This window comes from Salvelinus fontinalis, chromosome 21 (assembly GCF_029448725.1).
Source record: "Salvelinus fontinalis isolate EN_2023a chromosome 21, ASM2944872v1, whole genome shotgun sequence".
Lineage (NCBI taxonomy): Eukaryota > Metazoa > Chordata > Actinopteri > Salmoniformes > Salmonidae > Salvelinus > Salvelinus fontinalis.
Window position 1 is genome coordinate 49,245,702 of NC_074685.1, and position 14,177 is coordinate 49,259,878.

The window sequence follows — 14,177 nt, forward strand, 5'->3', positions numbered from 1 at the left end:
ATTACCTAGAAGTCATAAGGTTGACAGAATTACCTAGAAGTCAGGGTTGGGCTCGAATTCAGTGTTTTGTATTGACTCCCATTCAACTCATGAGTTGGTATTCAAATTTAAATTCGGCCACACCCCCACATGATGTAGAATTAGAATTTGAGAAAAGATTTTCTGCGGTTGGTGAAGTTCATCACTGACATCCTGGAACTGCAGAGAAATCTGTCAAAGACTGATATTGAGTTGGCCCCCCCCCTCCCTTTTGCCCCTCAATTCGCCGGGGCATGGGACTCTACAAGGTGTTGAAAGCGTTCCACAGGGATGCTGGCCCATGTTGACTCCAATGCTTCCCACAGTTGTGTCAAGTTGGCTGGATGTCCTTTGGGTGGTGGACTATTTTTGATATACACGGGAAACTGTTGAGTGTGAAATACCCAGCAGCATTGCAGTTCTTGACACAAACCGGTGCTCCTGGCACCTCCTACCATACCCCCGTTCAAAAGGCACTTCAATCTTTTGTCTTGCCCAATCACTCCCTGAATGGCACACATACACAATCCATGTCTCAATTGTCTCAAGGCTTCAAAATCCTTCTTTAACCTGTCTCCTCCCCTTCATCTACACTGATTGAAGTGGATTTAACAAGTGACATCGATTAGGGATCATCACCTGGATTCACCTGGTCAGTCTGTCATGGAAAGAGCAGGTGTTCTTAATGTTTTGTATAATCAGTTTATAGATCTCATTTGTTTGGCTTCTTTTTGAAGGCCTAAGGGTCCTGTTAAGGGTTAAACTAATGCACTCTGGGAAATGTATTTTCCCCATATTGAACTAAATTTAAGTGGTTAATGAAATATAATAACTTAGAATATTTGCATACAGGTTTTGTTTGTCCTGAAAATCAATTGTTTCAACAATATTTTATATGCATGTATAAACGGCCTGTTGGTGTTTTATGTATATTTGTATACACCTAATATAAAATAGAACAGGCATTTGAATTTCACTGAATTCAATTAATGTTCCTTTAATTCAAATTCAAATTGCAATTCTATATCCTGTTTACTACTTCAATAAAAATTCAATACAATAATTACATTTTAATTCATGAAGCATTCTCAATTCAATTCTGAATTGAGCCCAACCCTGCTAGAAGTACCTAGGAGACAGGTGTCAATTCTGAATTGAGCCCAACCCTGCTAGAAGTACCTAGGAGACAGGTGTCAATTCTGAATTGAGCCCAACCCTGCTAGAAGTACCTAGGAGACAGGTGTCAATTCTGAATTGAGCCCAACCCTGCTAGAAGTACCTAGGAGACAGGTGTCAATTTGGAGTTGTAGTTTAATTACCCCACGCTGGCTGTCTCCTCCTATCACGTCTCCAGGACCTGGACCGGCGGCTGCAAGAGGTGAACGCCTTCATCAGGGATGACTCAAGGTTGTCCTCCAACCCTATCATGAGGGTGTTGTCTCCGGAGCCACGCCTGTTCCTGACCTCGCTGCCCCACAACTCTCAGATCCACAGCCCAGCGGTGTGGAACTGCAGGGAGAGGGTGTCCCTGCTCAGCCTCACCCGCATTGTGGAGCAGAATGACGGAGGAAACACCCTGCCACTGCTCTGGAGGTTCCTGCACAAGGTAAGAGGTTTATTTCACCTTTATTTAATTAGGCAAGTCAGTTAAAAACAAATTCATATTTACAATGACGGCCTACCCCGGACAAATCCTCCTCTAACCCGGACGACACTGGGCCAATTGTGCGCCGCCCTATGGGACTCCCGATCAGGGCCGGGTTGTGTTACAGCCCGGATCGAACCCGGGTCTGTAGTGACGCCTCTAGCACTGCGATGCAGTGCATCAGACTGCTGCATCACTCGGGTGGCCCGGCTATGTTATGTCATTGAGAGAAAATGAACAATGAAATAAGGAAAAGCTTGCTCAGTGATGACAGATAAAAAGCCTTCCGTGTTTAAATGTAAACAGGCCTCATTTGTATTATTGGGCTCTGACTTTCTTTTCAATCGTAACCTTAGCTGCTGAGCATGTATAGACCTACGGTTTACCAGTCAGTAGTTCTATGCCTTGTGATTGGTTGCAGTCTGTCAGCAGATACTTTACTGAACCCTGTGATTGGTTGCATGCTGTCAGCAGATACTTTACTGAACCCTGTGATTGGTTGCCTGCTGTCAGCAGATATTTTACTGAACCCTGTGATTGGTTGCCTGCTGTCAGCAGATATTTTACTGAACCCTGTGATTGGTTGCAGTCTGTCAGCAGATACTTTACTGAACCCTGTGATTGGTTGCATGCTGTCAGCAGATACTTTACTGAACCCTGTGATTGGTTGCATGCTGTCAGCAGATATTTTACTGAACCCTGTGATTGGTTGCCTGCTGTCAGCAGATATTTTACTGAACCCTGTGATTGGTTGCAGTCTGTCAGCAGATACTTTACTGAACCCTGTGATTGGTTGCATGCTGTCAGCAGATACTTTACTGAACCCTGTGATTGGTTGCATGCTGTCAGCAGATATTTTACTGAACCCTGTGATTGGTTGCCTGCTGTCAGCAGATATTTTACTGAACCCTGTGATTGGTTGCAGTCTGTCAGCAGATACTTTACTGAACCCTGTGATTGGTTGCATGCTGTCAGCAGATACTTTACTGAACCCTGTGATTGGTTGCATGCTGTCAGCAGATATTTTACTGAACCCTGTGATTGGTTGCAGTCTGTCAGCAGATATTTTACTGAACCCTGTGATTGGTTGCAGTCTGTCAGCAGATACTTTACTGAACCCTGTGATTGGTTGCATGCTGTCAGCAGATACTTTACTGAACACTGTGATTGGTTGCCTGCTGTCAGCAGATATTTTACTGAACCCTGTGATTGGTTGCCTGCTGTCAGCAGATATTTTACTGAACCCTGTGATTGGTTGCAGTCTGTCAGCAGATATTTTACTGAACCCTGTGATTGGTTGCAGTCTGTCAGCAGATACTTTTCTGAACCCTGTGATTGGTTGCATGCTGTCAGCAGATACTTTACTGAACCCTGTGATTGGTTGCATGCTGTCAGCAGATATTTTACTGAACCCTGTGATTGGTTGCCTGCTGTCAGCAGATATTTTACTGAACCCTGTGATTGGTTGCAGTCTGTCAGCAGATACTTTACTGAACCCTGTGATTGGTTGCATGCTGTCAGCAGATACTTTACTGAACCCTGTGATTGGTTGCATGCTGTCAGCAGATATTTTACTGAACCCTGTGATTGGTTGCATGCTGTCAGCAGATACTTTACTGAACCCTGTGATTGGTTGCATGCTGTCAGCAGATATTTTACTGAACCCTGTGATTGGTTGCATGCTGTCAGCAGATATTTTACTGAACCCTGTGATTGGTTGCATGCTGTCAGCAGATACTTTACTGAACCCTGTGATTGGTTGCAGGAGGCAGAGCTGCGGTTGCTGAAGTTCATCACTGACATCCTGGAACTGCAGAGAAATCTGGTGAAGACGTGTCGGAACGTGACTGATCTGTCCCACGGCACCATTGCCAAATTCCTCCAGAGACAGGAATCAGGTACTATTAACACAGGTGTCAAACTCATTCCATGGAGGACCGAGTGTCTGCCCGGCTTTCACTTCTCGCTTGTACTTGATTGATCAATGAAGGTCACTGATGAGTTAGGAACTCCCCTCACCTGGTTGTCTGGCTCTTAATTGGACAACCTCACCTGGTTGTCTGGCTCTTAATTGGACAATCTCACCTGGTTGTCTGGCTCTTAATTGGACAACCTCACCTGGTTGTCTGGCTCTTAATTGGACAACCTCACCTGGTTGTCTGGCTCTTAATTGGACAACCTCACCTGGTTGTCTGGCTCTTAATTGGACAATCTCACCTGGTTGTCTGGCTCTTAATTGGACAACCTCACCTGGTTGTCTGGCTCTTAATTGGACACTAACTGAAAGGAAATGACAGACTGCCCACCAGGATTGGAATAAGTGTGCTGTATCTTCTGATTGTTGCAGTATTTCCCAGTCCTAGTCCTTGGGACCCAAAGGGGTGCACCTATTTGGTTTGGCCCTGACACAACCTGATTCAACTTATCAAAGGCTTGATGAGTTGAGGAGTTGAGTGAGTTGTGTTAGTGCCAGGACTAAACCAAAACCACTAGGCACCAAAGGACCAGGACTGGGAAACACGGAATTAATGGCACTGAGACAAATCTTAACTTTAGATGTTTGCGAATTACACCTCTTCGTGTGCAAATATCCTATGTACATTATTTCAAAATCTACGTGAAAGTTGAAGTAAGCCAGGCTTATCAACTATACTGTAAGCATTCCGTAAAACGTGTCATAAAGGAATTGGAGGAGATTTAAGGCTGCATTCAATCCGTATCGCGGAAGATCTGCGCTACAATTTGAAGGTCCTATGCAAGTTTACAGTGAATGAAAGTCTCCGCGACCACTGGAACGTTGGCCTTTAATTGTTAATCACGCTACTAGAGCAGATCTTCAGCACCACGGATTGAATAGAGGCCAAAGTTTGTAACTGGTTATGTCTTTGTCCATCTATCCACAGTTCCACTGAGAGCCTGGCATGAGGAACGGATCAACATCTTCCTGACAACATGGAATCAGCTTCGGGGCTCGCTGGCAACCAATGGTAATAGCACAGATACAGTATCATATACCATTTGGTGTCTAATAAGCACAGATACAGTATCATATACCATTTGGGTTCTAATAAGCACAGATACAGTATCATATACCATTTGGGTTCTAATAAGCACAGATACAGTATCATATACCATTTGGGTTCTAATAAGCACAGATACAGTATCATATACCATTTGGGTTCTAATAAGCACAGATACAGTATCATATACCATTTGGGTTCTAATAAGCACAGATACAGTATCATATACCATTTGGGTTCTAATAAGCACAGATACAGTATCATATACCATTTGGTGTCTAATAAGCACAGATACAGTATCATATACCATTTGGGTTCTAATAAGCACAGATACAGTATCATATACCATTTGGGTTCTAATAAGCACAGATACAGTATCATATACCATTTGGGTTCTAATAAGCACAGATACAGTATCATATACCATTTGGTGTCTAATAAGCACAGATACAGTATCATATACCATTTGGGGTTCAATAGTGATCTGGTACGCCCTGTATATAGCCTCGCTACTGTTATTTTATTGTTGCTCTTTAATTATTAGTTATTTTTATATTTTCTTTTTGTAAATGTTATTTATATTTTACTTCAGTTTATTTTAGTAAATACTTAACACTTATTTTTCTTAACTGCATTGTTGGTTAAGGGCTTGTAAAGTAAGCATTTCACCTGTTGTATTCGGCACATGTGATCCTGGCCGTGCTAACAAATACAATTTGATTTGATATATAATTACTCGCGCACACGCATTTTCAGTATATATTTGTTGACGTTTTTGTCAAACAACGGCAACCTTAAAATAAACAATGTGTTGGGCTCTCAGAGTTCCTAGGGCACAACTTCCTAGTGAACCCAAGCATGTGTTGGGCTCTCAGAGATCCTAGGGCACAACTTCCTAGTGAACCCAAGCATGTGTTGGGCTCTCAGAGATCCTAGGGCACAACTTCCTAGTGAACCCAAGCATGTGTTGGGCTCTCAGAGATCCTAGGGTACAACTTCCTAGTGAACCCAAGCATGTGTTGGGCTCTCAGAGTTCCTAGGGCACAACTTCCTAGTGAACCCAAGCATGTGTTGGGCTCTCAGAGATCCTAGGGCACAACTTCCTAGTGAACCCAAGCATGTGTTGGGCTCTCAGAGATCCTAGGGCACAACTTCCTAGAAAACCCAAGCATGTGTTGGGCTCTCAGAGATCCTAGGGTACAACTTCCTAGTGAACCCAAGCATGTGTTGGGCTCTCAGAGATCCTAGGGCACAACTTCCTAGTGAACCCAAGCATGTGTTGGGCTCTCAGAGATCCTAGGGCACAACTTCCTAGTGAACCCAAGCATGTGTTGGGCTCTCAGAGATCCTAGGGCACAACTTCCTAGTGAACCCAAGCATGTGAAATATTCCCACTTCCCACTCTCCTAAATATCTAAATTAATTCAATGATGACCCCTGGCTCTGCTGCTGCTATACAGATGAAAAGCCAAATCGTGTTCCCATAACATCATAAACAATGTGTTTTTTGTTTGGTTCTGTAGGAGAGATTAAGATCCCTGTTGAGTTCTGCCGGAAGGATCTGGACATGACCAGTGACTTCCAGGTCCTGTTGCCACGGCGCCACGGTCCCGGTCTCTGCTCCACAGCCCTGGTCAGCTACCTCATCGCCCTGCAGAACGAGCTGGTCTACTGTGTGGACAAGCACCTTGGAGAGGAGACTAGGTGGATGTTTGTTTACTTGTACTAATTTGGTGTGAAATAGGGGTCGGCAACATGCATGATTAAAAAAAATATTTATTTTTAAAACCCAAGTTTTTAGGTAAAAAAAGACTAAAATCACCAGGAATTCAGTTAAAAATGTGTTTCATTTAGGAAATCTGTTCCCAAGTATTCCCACAAATATAAAAAGAGACATGACCATGTCTCAATGTAATCAAGATATGAAATTATTGTTTTATTCAAATGCAATCTCTTATTGGACTTAGCGTTGGTCAATTTGGAGTGCACTAATTATTATAATTATGCTCCGTTCCCCGAACCATCCGCCTCGACAAAAATCATCCCGCTGCTTGCCTTACTACCCCTGATGTAGTCCTAGCACACCTCCTGGCATAACACATTTGTATGGCTTTATGTCAAGGTATATCCTAGTGCTTTTGTTGCAATATCCTAGTGTTTTGTTGCAATATCCTAGTGTTTTGTTGCAATATCCCAGTGTTTTGTTGCAATATCCTAGTGTTTTGTTGCAATATCCTAGTGTTTTGTTGCAATATCCTAGTGTTTTGTTGCAATATTCCTGTGTTTTGTTGCAATATCCTAGTGTTTTGTTGCAATATTCCTGTGTTTTGTTGTAATATCCTAGTGCTTTTGTTGCAATATCCTAGTGTTTTGTTGCAATATTCCTGTGTTTTGTTGTAATATCCTAGTGCTTTTGTTGCAATATCCTAGTGTTTTGTTGCAATATCCTAGTGTTTTGTTGCAATATCCTAGTGCTTTTGTTGCAATATCCTAGTGTTTTGTTGCAATATCCTAGTGCTTTTGTTGCAATATCCTAGTGTTTTGTTGAAATATCCTAGTGCTGCATTTGAGTGAGGAAAATGTATAGAGAGAAAACAGCACATTGAGACGGAAGCAGAAACGGTAGATTCCACAGACCCGTCGTTTCAGCCCATTTTGTTGACTTCCATTTTTCGTTCCCCAGCTTTAAAGTGAGCCCGGCGGACCTAACGGACCTGCATGTGATCCAATATGATCTGGAGAGGGACCTGCTGCCGCTGGTCCTGTCCAACTGTCAGTACAGCATGAAGCAAGGCAAGGAGACCCTGCACGAGTACGACCTGCCCAAGATCCAGCAGCAGATCCTCTCCCGCTTCTTGCAGGGCAGGCCCATCATCACCCTCAATGTGAGTGCCAATCGCTCAGTTGGTAGGAGCATGGTGCATCCAGCACTAGTGTGGTGGGTTTGATTCCTGAATGGACGAGGTATACTGACAGAATATACTCTATGTTAACTGTAAGTCAGTTTGGATAGAAGGAATGTTAAATGACCATATGACCACCAGCGTTGGTGTCAATTCAATTCATTAATAAATAAAAGTACCTAATATATAGTATCTAATAGACACAATTAGCATTATTTGACATTTCAAACGGAATTCACCCCAACCTTGATGCTATAAGTATTTACTTTCATCAGCTATCATTGATGTCAGTTATTGGTTTCTACAGGGAATCCCAACACTGGTGAACAGACATGATCGAATTCATGAAATTATTCTCAAGGACATGAGAGGAAAGATTGAACAAGTAAGTTCCGTTAAAATCTAAAAACGATCATTTTGCCCTGTCTTCTTCCCCCAAACATTCACAAATGATGAATCACCATTTTCAGATGATTTTATTTATTTAAACTTTATTTAATAACTAGGCATGAACTTTATTTACTTGTTAATTGCATTTTCTGCAGGTCTGAAGGAACCAGATCGACTTCAGTAATATGGTGATGGCTCCACGTAGCCACAAATACTGGATTTGGGCGGAGCCTCTGTCATATTCTGTCTAGTTGTTTCAGATCTAAAAACACTGGGAAAGAGCTTGGGCTTTGTCCTCTCTACTTTGGAGATAGGGGAGGTTGACCTCTACTTTGGAGATAGGGAGGTTGACCTCTCTACTTTGGAGATAGGGGGGTTGACCTCTCTACTTTGGAGATAGGGGAGGTTGACCTCTCTACTTTGGAGATAGGGGAGGTTGACCTCTCTACTTTGGAGATAGGGAGGTTGACCTCTATACTTTGGAGATAGGGAGGTTGACCTCTACTTTGGAGATAGGGAGGTTGACCTCTACTTTGGAGATAGGGGGGTTGACCTCTCTACTTTGGAGATAGGGGGGTTGACCTCTCTACTTTGGAGATATGGAGGTTGTCCTCTCTACTTTGGAGATATGGGGGTTGACCTCTCTACTTTGGAGATATGGGGGTTGACCTCTCTACTTTGGAGATAGGGGGGTTGACCTCTCTACTTTGGAGATAGGGAGGTTGACCTCTCTACTTTGGAGATAGGGGGGTTGACCTCTCTACTTTGGAGATAGGGAGGTTGACCTCTCTACTTTGGAGATAGGGAGGTTGACCTCTCTACTTTGGAGATATGGGGGTTGACCTCTCTACTTTGGAGATAGGGAGGTTGACCTCTCTACTTTGGAGATAGGGAGGTTGACCTCTCTACTTTGGAGATAGGGAGGTTGACCTCTCTACTTTGGAGATAGGGGAGGTTGACCTCTCTACTTTGGAGATAGGGGAGGTTGACCTCTCTACTTTGGAGATAGGGGAGGTTGACCTCTCTACTTTGGAGATAGGGGAGGTTGACCTCTCTACTTTGGAGATAGGGGAGGTTGACCTCTCTACTTTGGAGATAGGGGAGGTTGACCTCTCTACTTTGGAGATAGGGGAGGTTGACCTCTCTACTTTGGAGATAGGGGAGGTTGACCTCTCTACTTTGGAGATAGGGGAGGTTGACCTCTACTTTGGAGATAGGGAGGTTGACCTCTACTTTGGAGATAGGGGAGGTTGACCTCTACTTTGGAGATAGGGGAGGTTGACCTCTCTACTTTGGAGATAGGGGAGGTTGACCTCTCTACTTTGGAGATAGGGGAGGTTGACCTCTCTACTTTGGAGATAGGGGAGGTTGACCTCTCTACTTTGGAGATAGGGGAGGTTGACCTCTCTACTTTGGAGATAGGGGAGGTTGACCTCTACTTTGGAGATAGGGAGGTTGACCTCTCTCTGCTTTGTGTCTCTAGGTGCCTCTGCCCTCGCGGGCCCTATCGACACTAGTTGGGGAGCTGAAGTCGTACAATGAGGTGTGTGAGGCCCTCTCGACCGTGGAGGTGGCCCTGGGGTTCCTGGCTATGACCGGGGGAGAACCACACATGCAGCTGGGCAGCTACCTGGAGGAGGTGCTGCAGATGGGAGATCAAACAGCTCCTCACATCCTAACGGTCAGCCTTGTGATTCTGGACTTTAACACTAGCTTCCATGTCAAGTCGTCTCCAAGAGGCGCCGATCTTTCATAATAGCTAGGGCTACGCTTTACATTTTACAACTTGACGTCTGTAATTAATGTGATTTCCGCTCTGCTCATTTCACAACAGTCAAAGACATAAGTCTGTCCCTATATTATAAACGTAGCGTAGTGAAATCAATCAATGAGTAAGATTTTTATTTTAAGAACAAATTCTTATTTACAATGACGGCCTACCAAAAGGCCTCCTGCGGGGACGGAGGCTGGGATTTAAAAAAAAAATAGTAAAATAAATAAATAATAATATATGACAAAACACACATCACGACAAGAGAGACACCACAATATAAAGAGAGACCTAAGACAACAGCATAGCAGATAAGACAACAGCATAGCAGATAAGACAACAGCATAGCAGATAAGACAACAGCGGAGCAGATAAGACAACAGCGGAGCAGATAAGACAACAGCGTAGCAGATAAGACAACAGCGTAGCAGATAAGACAACAGCGTAGCAGATAAGACAACAGCAGAGCAGATAAGACAACAGCAGAGCAGATAAGACAACAGCAGAGCAGATAAAGTTACTTTTGTGGAACAATACCAAATACATTTTTGTAACATCTCCTGTGCATTCTAAATGCAGACAGGGCTATTGATGATATACTGTACATTATAATCTGCCATATTTGAGTCATTCCACCAATAGAGTGCCTTGTGGGTAGTGTAATTTTGTCCCCCAAAAACTTTTATATCACCTAATTGTAAAATGTATGTACGCTTTGGATAAAAGCATCTGCTGAATTATATTATTATTTAACTTTCTGTCATAAACAACACGTTTACAGATACTATCTGAAGCATGACTAGCCTCAGGTCTTCTTCTATTGTCCTCAGGCCCTGGGCAGATACTATCTGAAGCACGGCTAACCTCAGGTCTTCTTCTATTGTCCTCAGGCCCTGGGCAGATACTATCTGAAGCATGACTAACCTCAGGTCTTCTTCTATTGTCCTCAGGCCCTGGGCAGATACTATCTGAAGCATGACTAACCTCAGGTCTTCTTCTATTGTCCTCAGGCCCTGGGCAGATACTATCTGAAGCATGACTAACCTCAGGTCTTCTTCTATTGTCCTCAGGCCCTGGGCAGATACTATCTGAAGCATGACTAACCTCAGGTCTTCTTCTATTGTCCTCAGGCCCTGGGCAGATACTATCTGAAGCATGACTAACCTCAGGTCTTCTTCTATTGTCCTCAGGCCCTGGGCAGATACTATCTGAAGCACGGCTAACCTCAGGTCTTCTTCTATTGTCCTCAGGCCCTGGGCAGATACTATCTGAAGCATGACTAACCTCAGGTCTTCTTCTATTGTCCTCAGGCCCTGGGCAGATACTATCTGAAGCATGACTAACCTCAGGTCTTCTTCTATTGTCCTCAGGCCCTGGGCAGATACTATCTGAAGCACGGCTAACCTCAGGTCTTCTTCTATTGTCCTCAGGCCCTGGGCAGATACTATCTGAAGCACTGTTTGGCACTGTGGCAGCTCCTGACATCACTCAAATCAGAAAACATGCTGTGGCTCAAGAGGGTAAGACACCTACTCAAATTGCTGGCTTGGGAGCCTCTTGGATGTTTTATTATGGTAAAATGTGCCACCGGGCCTCAAATGCGGTAGTCCGGCGCTGGGCATGGGTTAAAATCGAGGGTGGGGGAGAGAGCAAGCCTGCTACAGCTGTATTAGATGGGACTTGAAAATCGAGGGTGGGGGAGAGAGCAAGCCTGCTACAGCTGTATTAGATGGGACTTGAAAATCGAGGGTGGGGGAGAGAGCAAGCCTGCTACAGCTGTATTAGATGGGACTTGAAAATCGAGGGTGGGGGAGAGAGCAAGCCTGCTACAGCTGTATTAGATGGGACTTGAAAATCGAGGGTGGGGGAGAGAGCAAGCCTGCTACAGCTGTATTAGATGGGACTTGAAAATCGAGGGTGGGGGAGAGAGCAAGCCTGCTACAGCTGTATTAGATGGGACTTGAAAATCGAGGGTGGGGGAGAGAGCAAGCCTGCTACAGCTGTATTAGATGGGACTTGAAAATCGAGGGTGGGGGAGAGAGCAAGCCTGCTACAGCTGTATTAGATGGGACTTGAAAATCGAGGGTGGGGGAGAGAGCAAGCCTGCTACAGCTGTATTAGATGGGACTTGAAAATCGAGGGTGGGGGAGAGAGCAAGCCTGCTACAGCTGTATTAGATGGGACTTGAAAATCGAGGGTGGGGGAGAGAGCAAGCCTGCTACAGCTGTATTAGATGGGACTTGAAAATCGAGGGTGGGGGAGAGAGCAAGCCTGCTACAGCTGTATTAGATGGGACTTGAAAATCGAGGGTGGGGGAGAGAGCAAGCCTGCTACAGCTGTATTAGATGGGACTTGAAAATCGAGGGTGGGGGAGAGAGCAAGCCTGCTACAGCTGTATTAGATGGGACTTGAAAATCGAGGGTGGGGGAGAGAGCAAGCCTGCTACAGCTGTATTAGATGGGACTTGAAAATCGAGGGTGGGGGAGAGAGCAAGCCTGCTACAGCTGTATTAGATGGGACTTGAAAATCGAGGGTGGGGGAGAGAGCAAGCCTGCTACAGCTGTATTAGATGGGACTTGAAAATCGAGGGTGGGGGAGAGAGCAAGCCTGCTACAGCTGTATTAGATGGGACTTGAAAATCGAGGGTGGGGAAGCCCAAATGATTCTGAGTTTGGGCTTATAAAGTTTATATGTAAAAACTAGTTTCACACAATAAACTTCACATACTTTCCGATTTTTCCGAACTCACTTCCTTGTTTAGCGTAAATCACTTGCACTGCTCGTGCTTTGTGTTTTTCCACAATGTAGAGGGGAGGTCCTAAGGGTCATGCTAGATGGTGATGGACTGAGAGAAATCAGCCAATGAAATTCCAGTGGGAGTTTTTTCCCTCTCTTGCCATAGGTTCCATTCAAGTCCCTTTCTGAGGCGCTGTGAACGAGATTAACCCCTTACCCACTTGGCACTTAAGCTATAAGAGGGCAATGTTAAGTGCCTAAAGGTGCTTCCACGTTATAAGCACAAGAGGGCATTGATCCAATGTGTGCTTGTGTCTATAATGGTATTGAGCAGAGAGCAAGAGGGCATTGATCCAATGTGTGCTTGTGTCTGTAATGGTATTGAGCAGAGAGCAAGAGGGCATTGATCCAATGTGTGCTTGTGTCTGTAATGGTATTGAGCAGAGAGCAAGAGGGCATTGATCCAATGTGTGTTTGTGTCTGTAATGGTATTGAGCAGAGAGCAAGAGGGCATTGATCCAATGTGTGCTTGTGTCTATAATGGTATTGAGCAGAGAGCAAGAGTGCATTGATGCAATGTGTGCTTTTGTCTGTAATGGTATTGAGCAGAGAGCAAGAGGGCATTGATCCAATGTGTGTTTGTGTCTGTAATGGTATTGAGCAGAGAGCAAGAGGGCATTGATCCAATGTGTGTTTGTGTCTGTAATGGTATTGAGCAGAGAGCAAGAGGGCATTGATCCAATGTGTGTTTGTGTCTATAATGGTATTGAGCAGAGAGCAAGAGGGCATTGATCCAATGTGTGTTTGTGTCTGTAATGGTATTGAGCAGAGAGCAAGAGGGCATTGATCCAATGTGTGCTTGTGTCTATAATGGTATTGAGCAGAGAGCAAGAGGGCATTGATCCAATGTGTGCTTGTGTCTGTAATGGTATTGAGCAGAGAGCAAGAGGGCATTGATCCAATGTGTGCTTGTGTCTGTAATGGTATTGAGCAGAGAGCAAGAGGGCATTGATCCAATGTGTGTTTGTGTCTGTAATGGTATTGAGCAGAGAGCAAGAGGGCATTGATCCAATGTGTGCTTGTGTCTATAATGGTATTGAGCAGAGAGCAAGAGTGCATTGATGCAATGTGTGCTTTTGTCTGTAATGGTATTGAGCAGAGAGCAAGAGGGCATTGATCCAATGTGTGCTTGTGTCTGTAATGGTATTGAGCAGAGAGCAAGAGGGCATTGATCCAATGTGTGCTTGTGTCTATAATGGTATTGAGCAGAGAGCAAGAGGGCATTGATCCAATGTGTGCTTGTGTCTGTAATAGTATTGAGCGGAGAGCAAGAGGGCATTGATCCAATGTGTGCTTGTGTCTATAATGGTATTGAGCAGAGAGCAAGAGGGCATTGATCCAATGTGTGCTTGTGTCTGTAATGGTATTGAGCAGAGAGCAAGAGGGCATTGATCCAATGTGTGCTTGTGTCTGTAATGGTATTGAGCAGAGAGCAAGAGGGCATTGATCCAATGTGTGTTTGTGTCTGTAATGGTATTGAGCAGAGAGCAAGAGGGCATTGATCCAATGTGTGCTTGTGTCTATAATGGTATTGAGCAGAGAGCAAGAGTGCATTGATGCAATGTGTGCTTTTGTCTGTAATGGTATTGAGCAGAGAGCAAGAGGGCATTGATCCAATGTGTGCTTGTGTCTGT

The 14,177-nt window shown here is 44.4% G+C and overlaps 1 protein-coding gene across 1 annotated transcript in view; it reads left to right on the forward strand.

Annotated features, from left to right (window-relative positions):
• Positions 1-10,610, forward strand: part of LOC129818291 (E3 ubiquitin-protein ligase rnf213-alpha-like) — an 89,872-nt gene extending 79,262 nt beyond the window's left edge. The window contains exons 59-66 of the mRNA XM_055874033.1: positions 1,373-1,624; positions 3,429-3,561; positions 4,567-4,650; positions 6,207-6,387; positions 7,367-7,568; positions 7,894-7,971; positions 9,460-9,657; positions 10,578-10,610. Coding sequence (XP_055730008.1) covers positions 1,373-1,624; positions 3,429-3,561; positions 4,567-4,650; positions 6,207-6,387; positions 7,367-7,568; positions 7,894-7,971; positions 9,460-9,657; positions 10,578-10,610 — 1,161 coding nt within the window. The remainder of the gene's footprint in view (positions 1-1,372; positions 1,625-3,428; positions 3,562-4,566; positions 4,651-6,206; positions 6,388-7,366; positions 7,569-7,893; positions 7,972-9,459; positions 9,658-10,577) is intronic.
• The last annotated feature ends 3,567 nt before the right edge of the window (positions 10,611-14,177 follow it).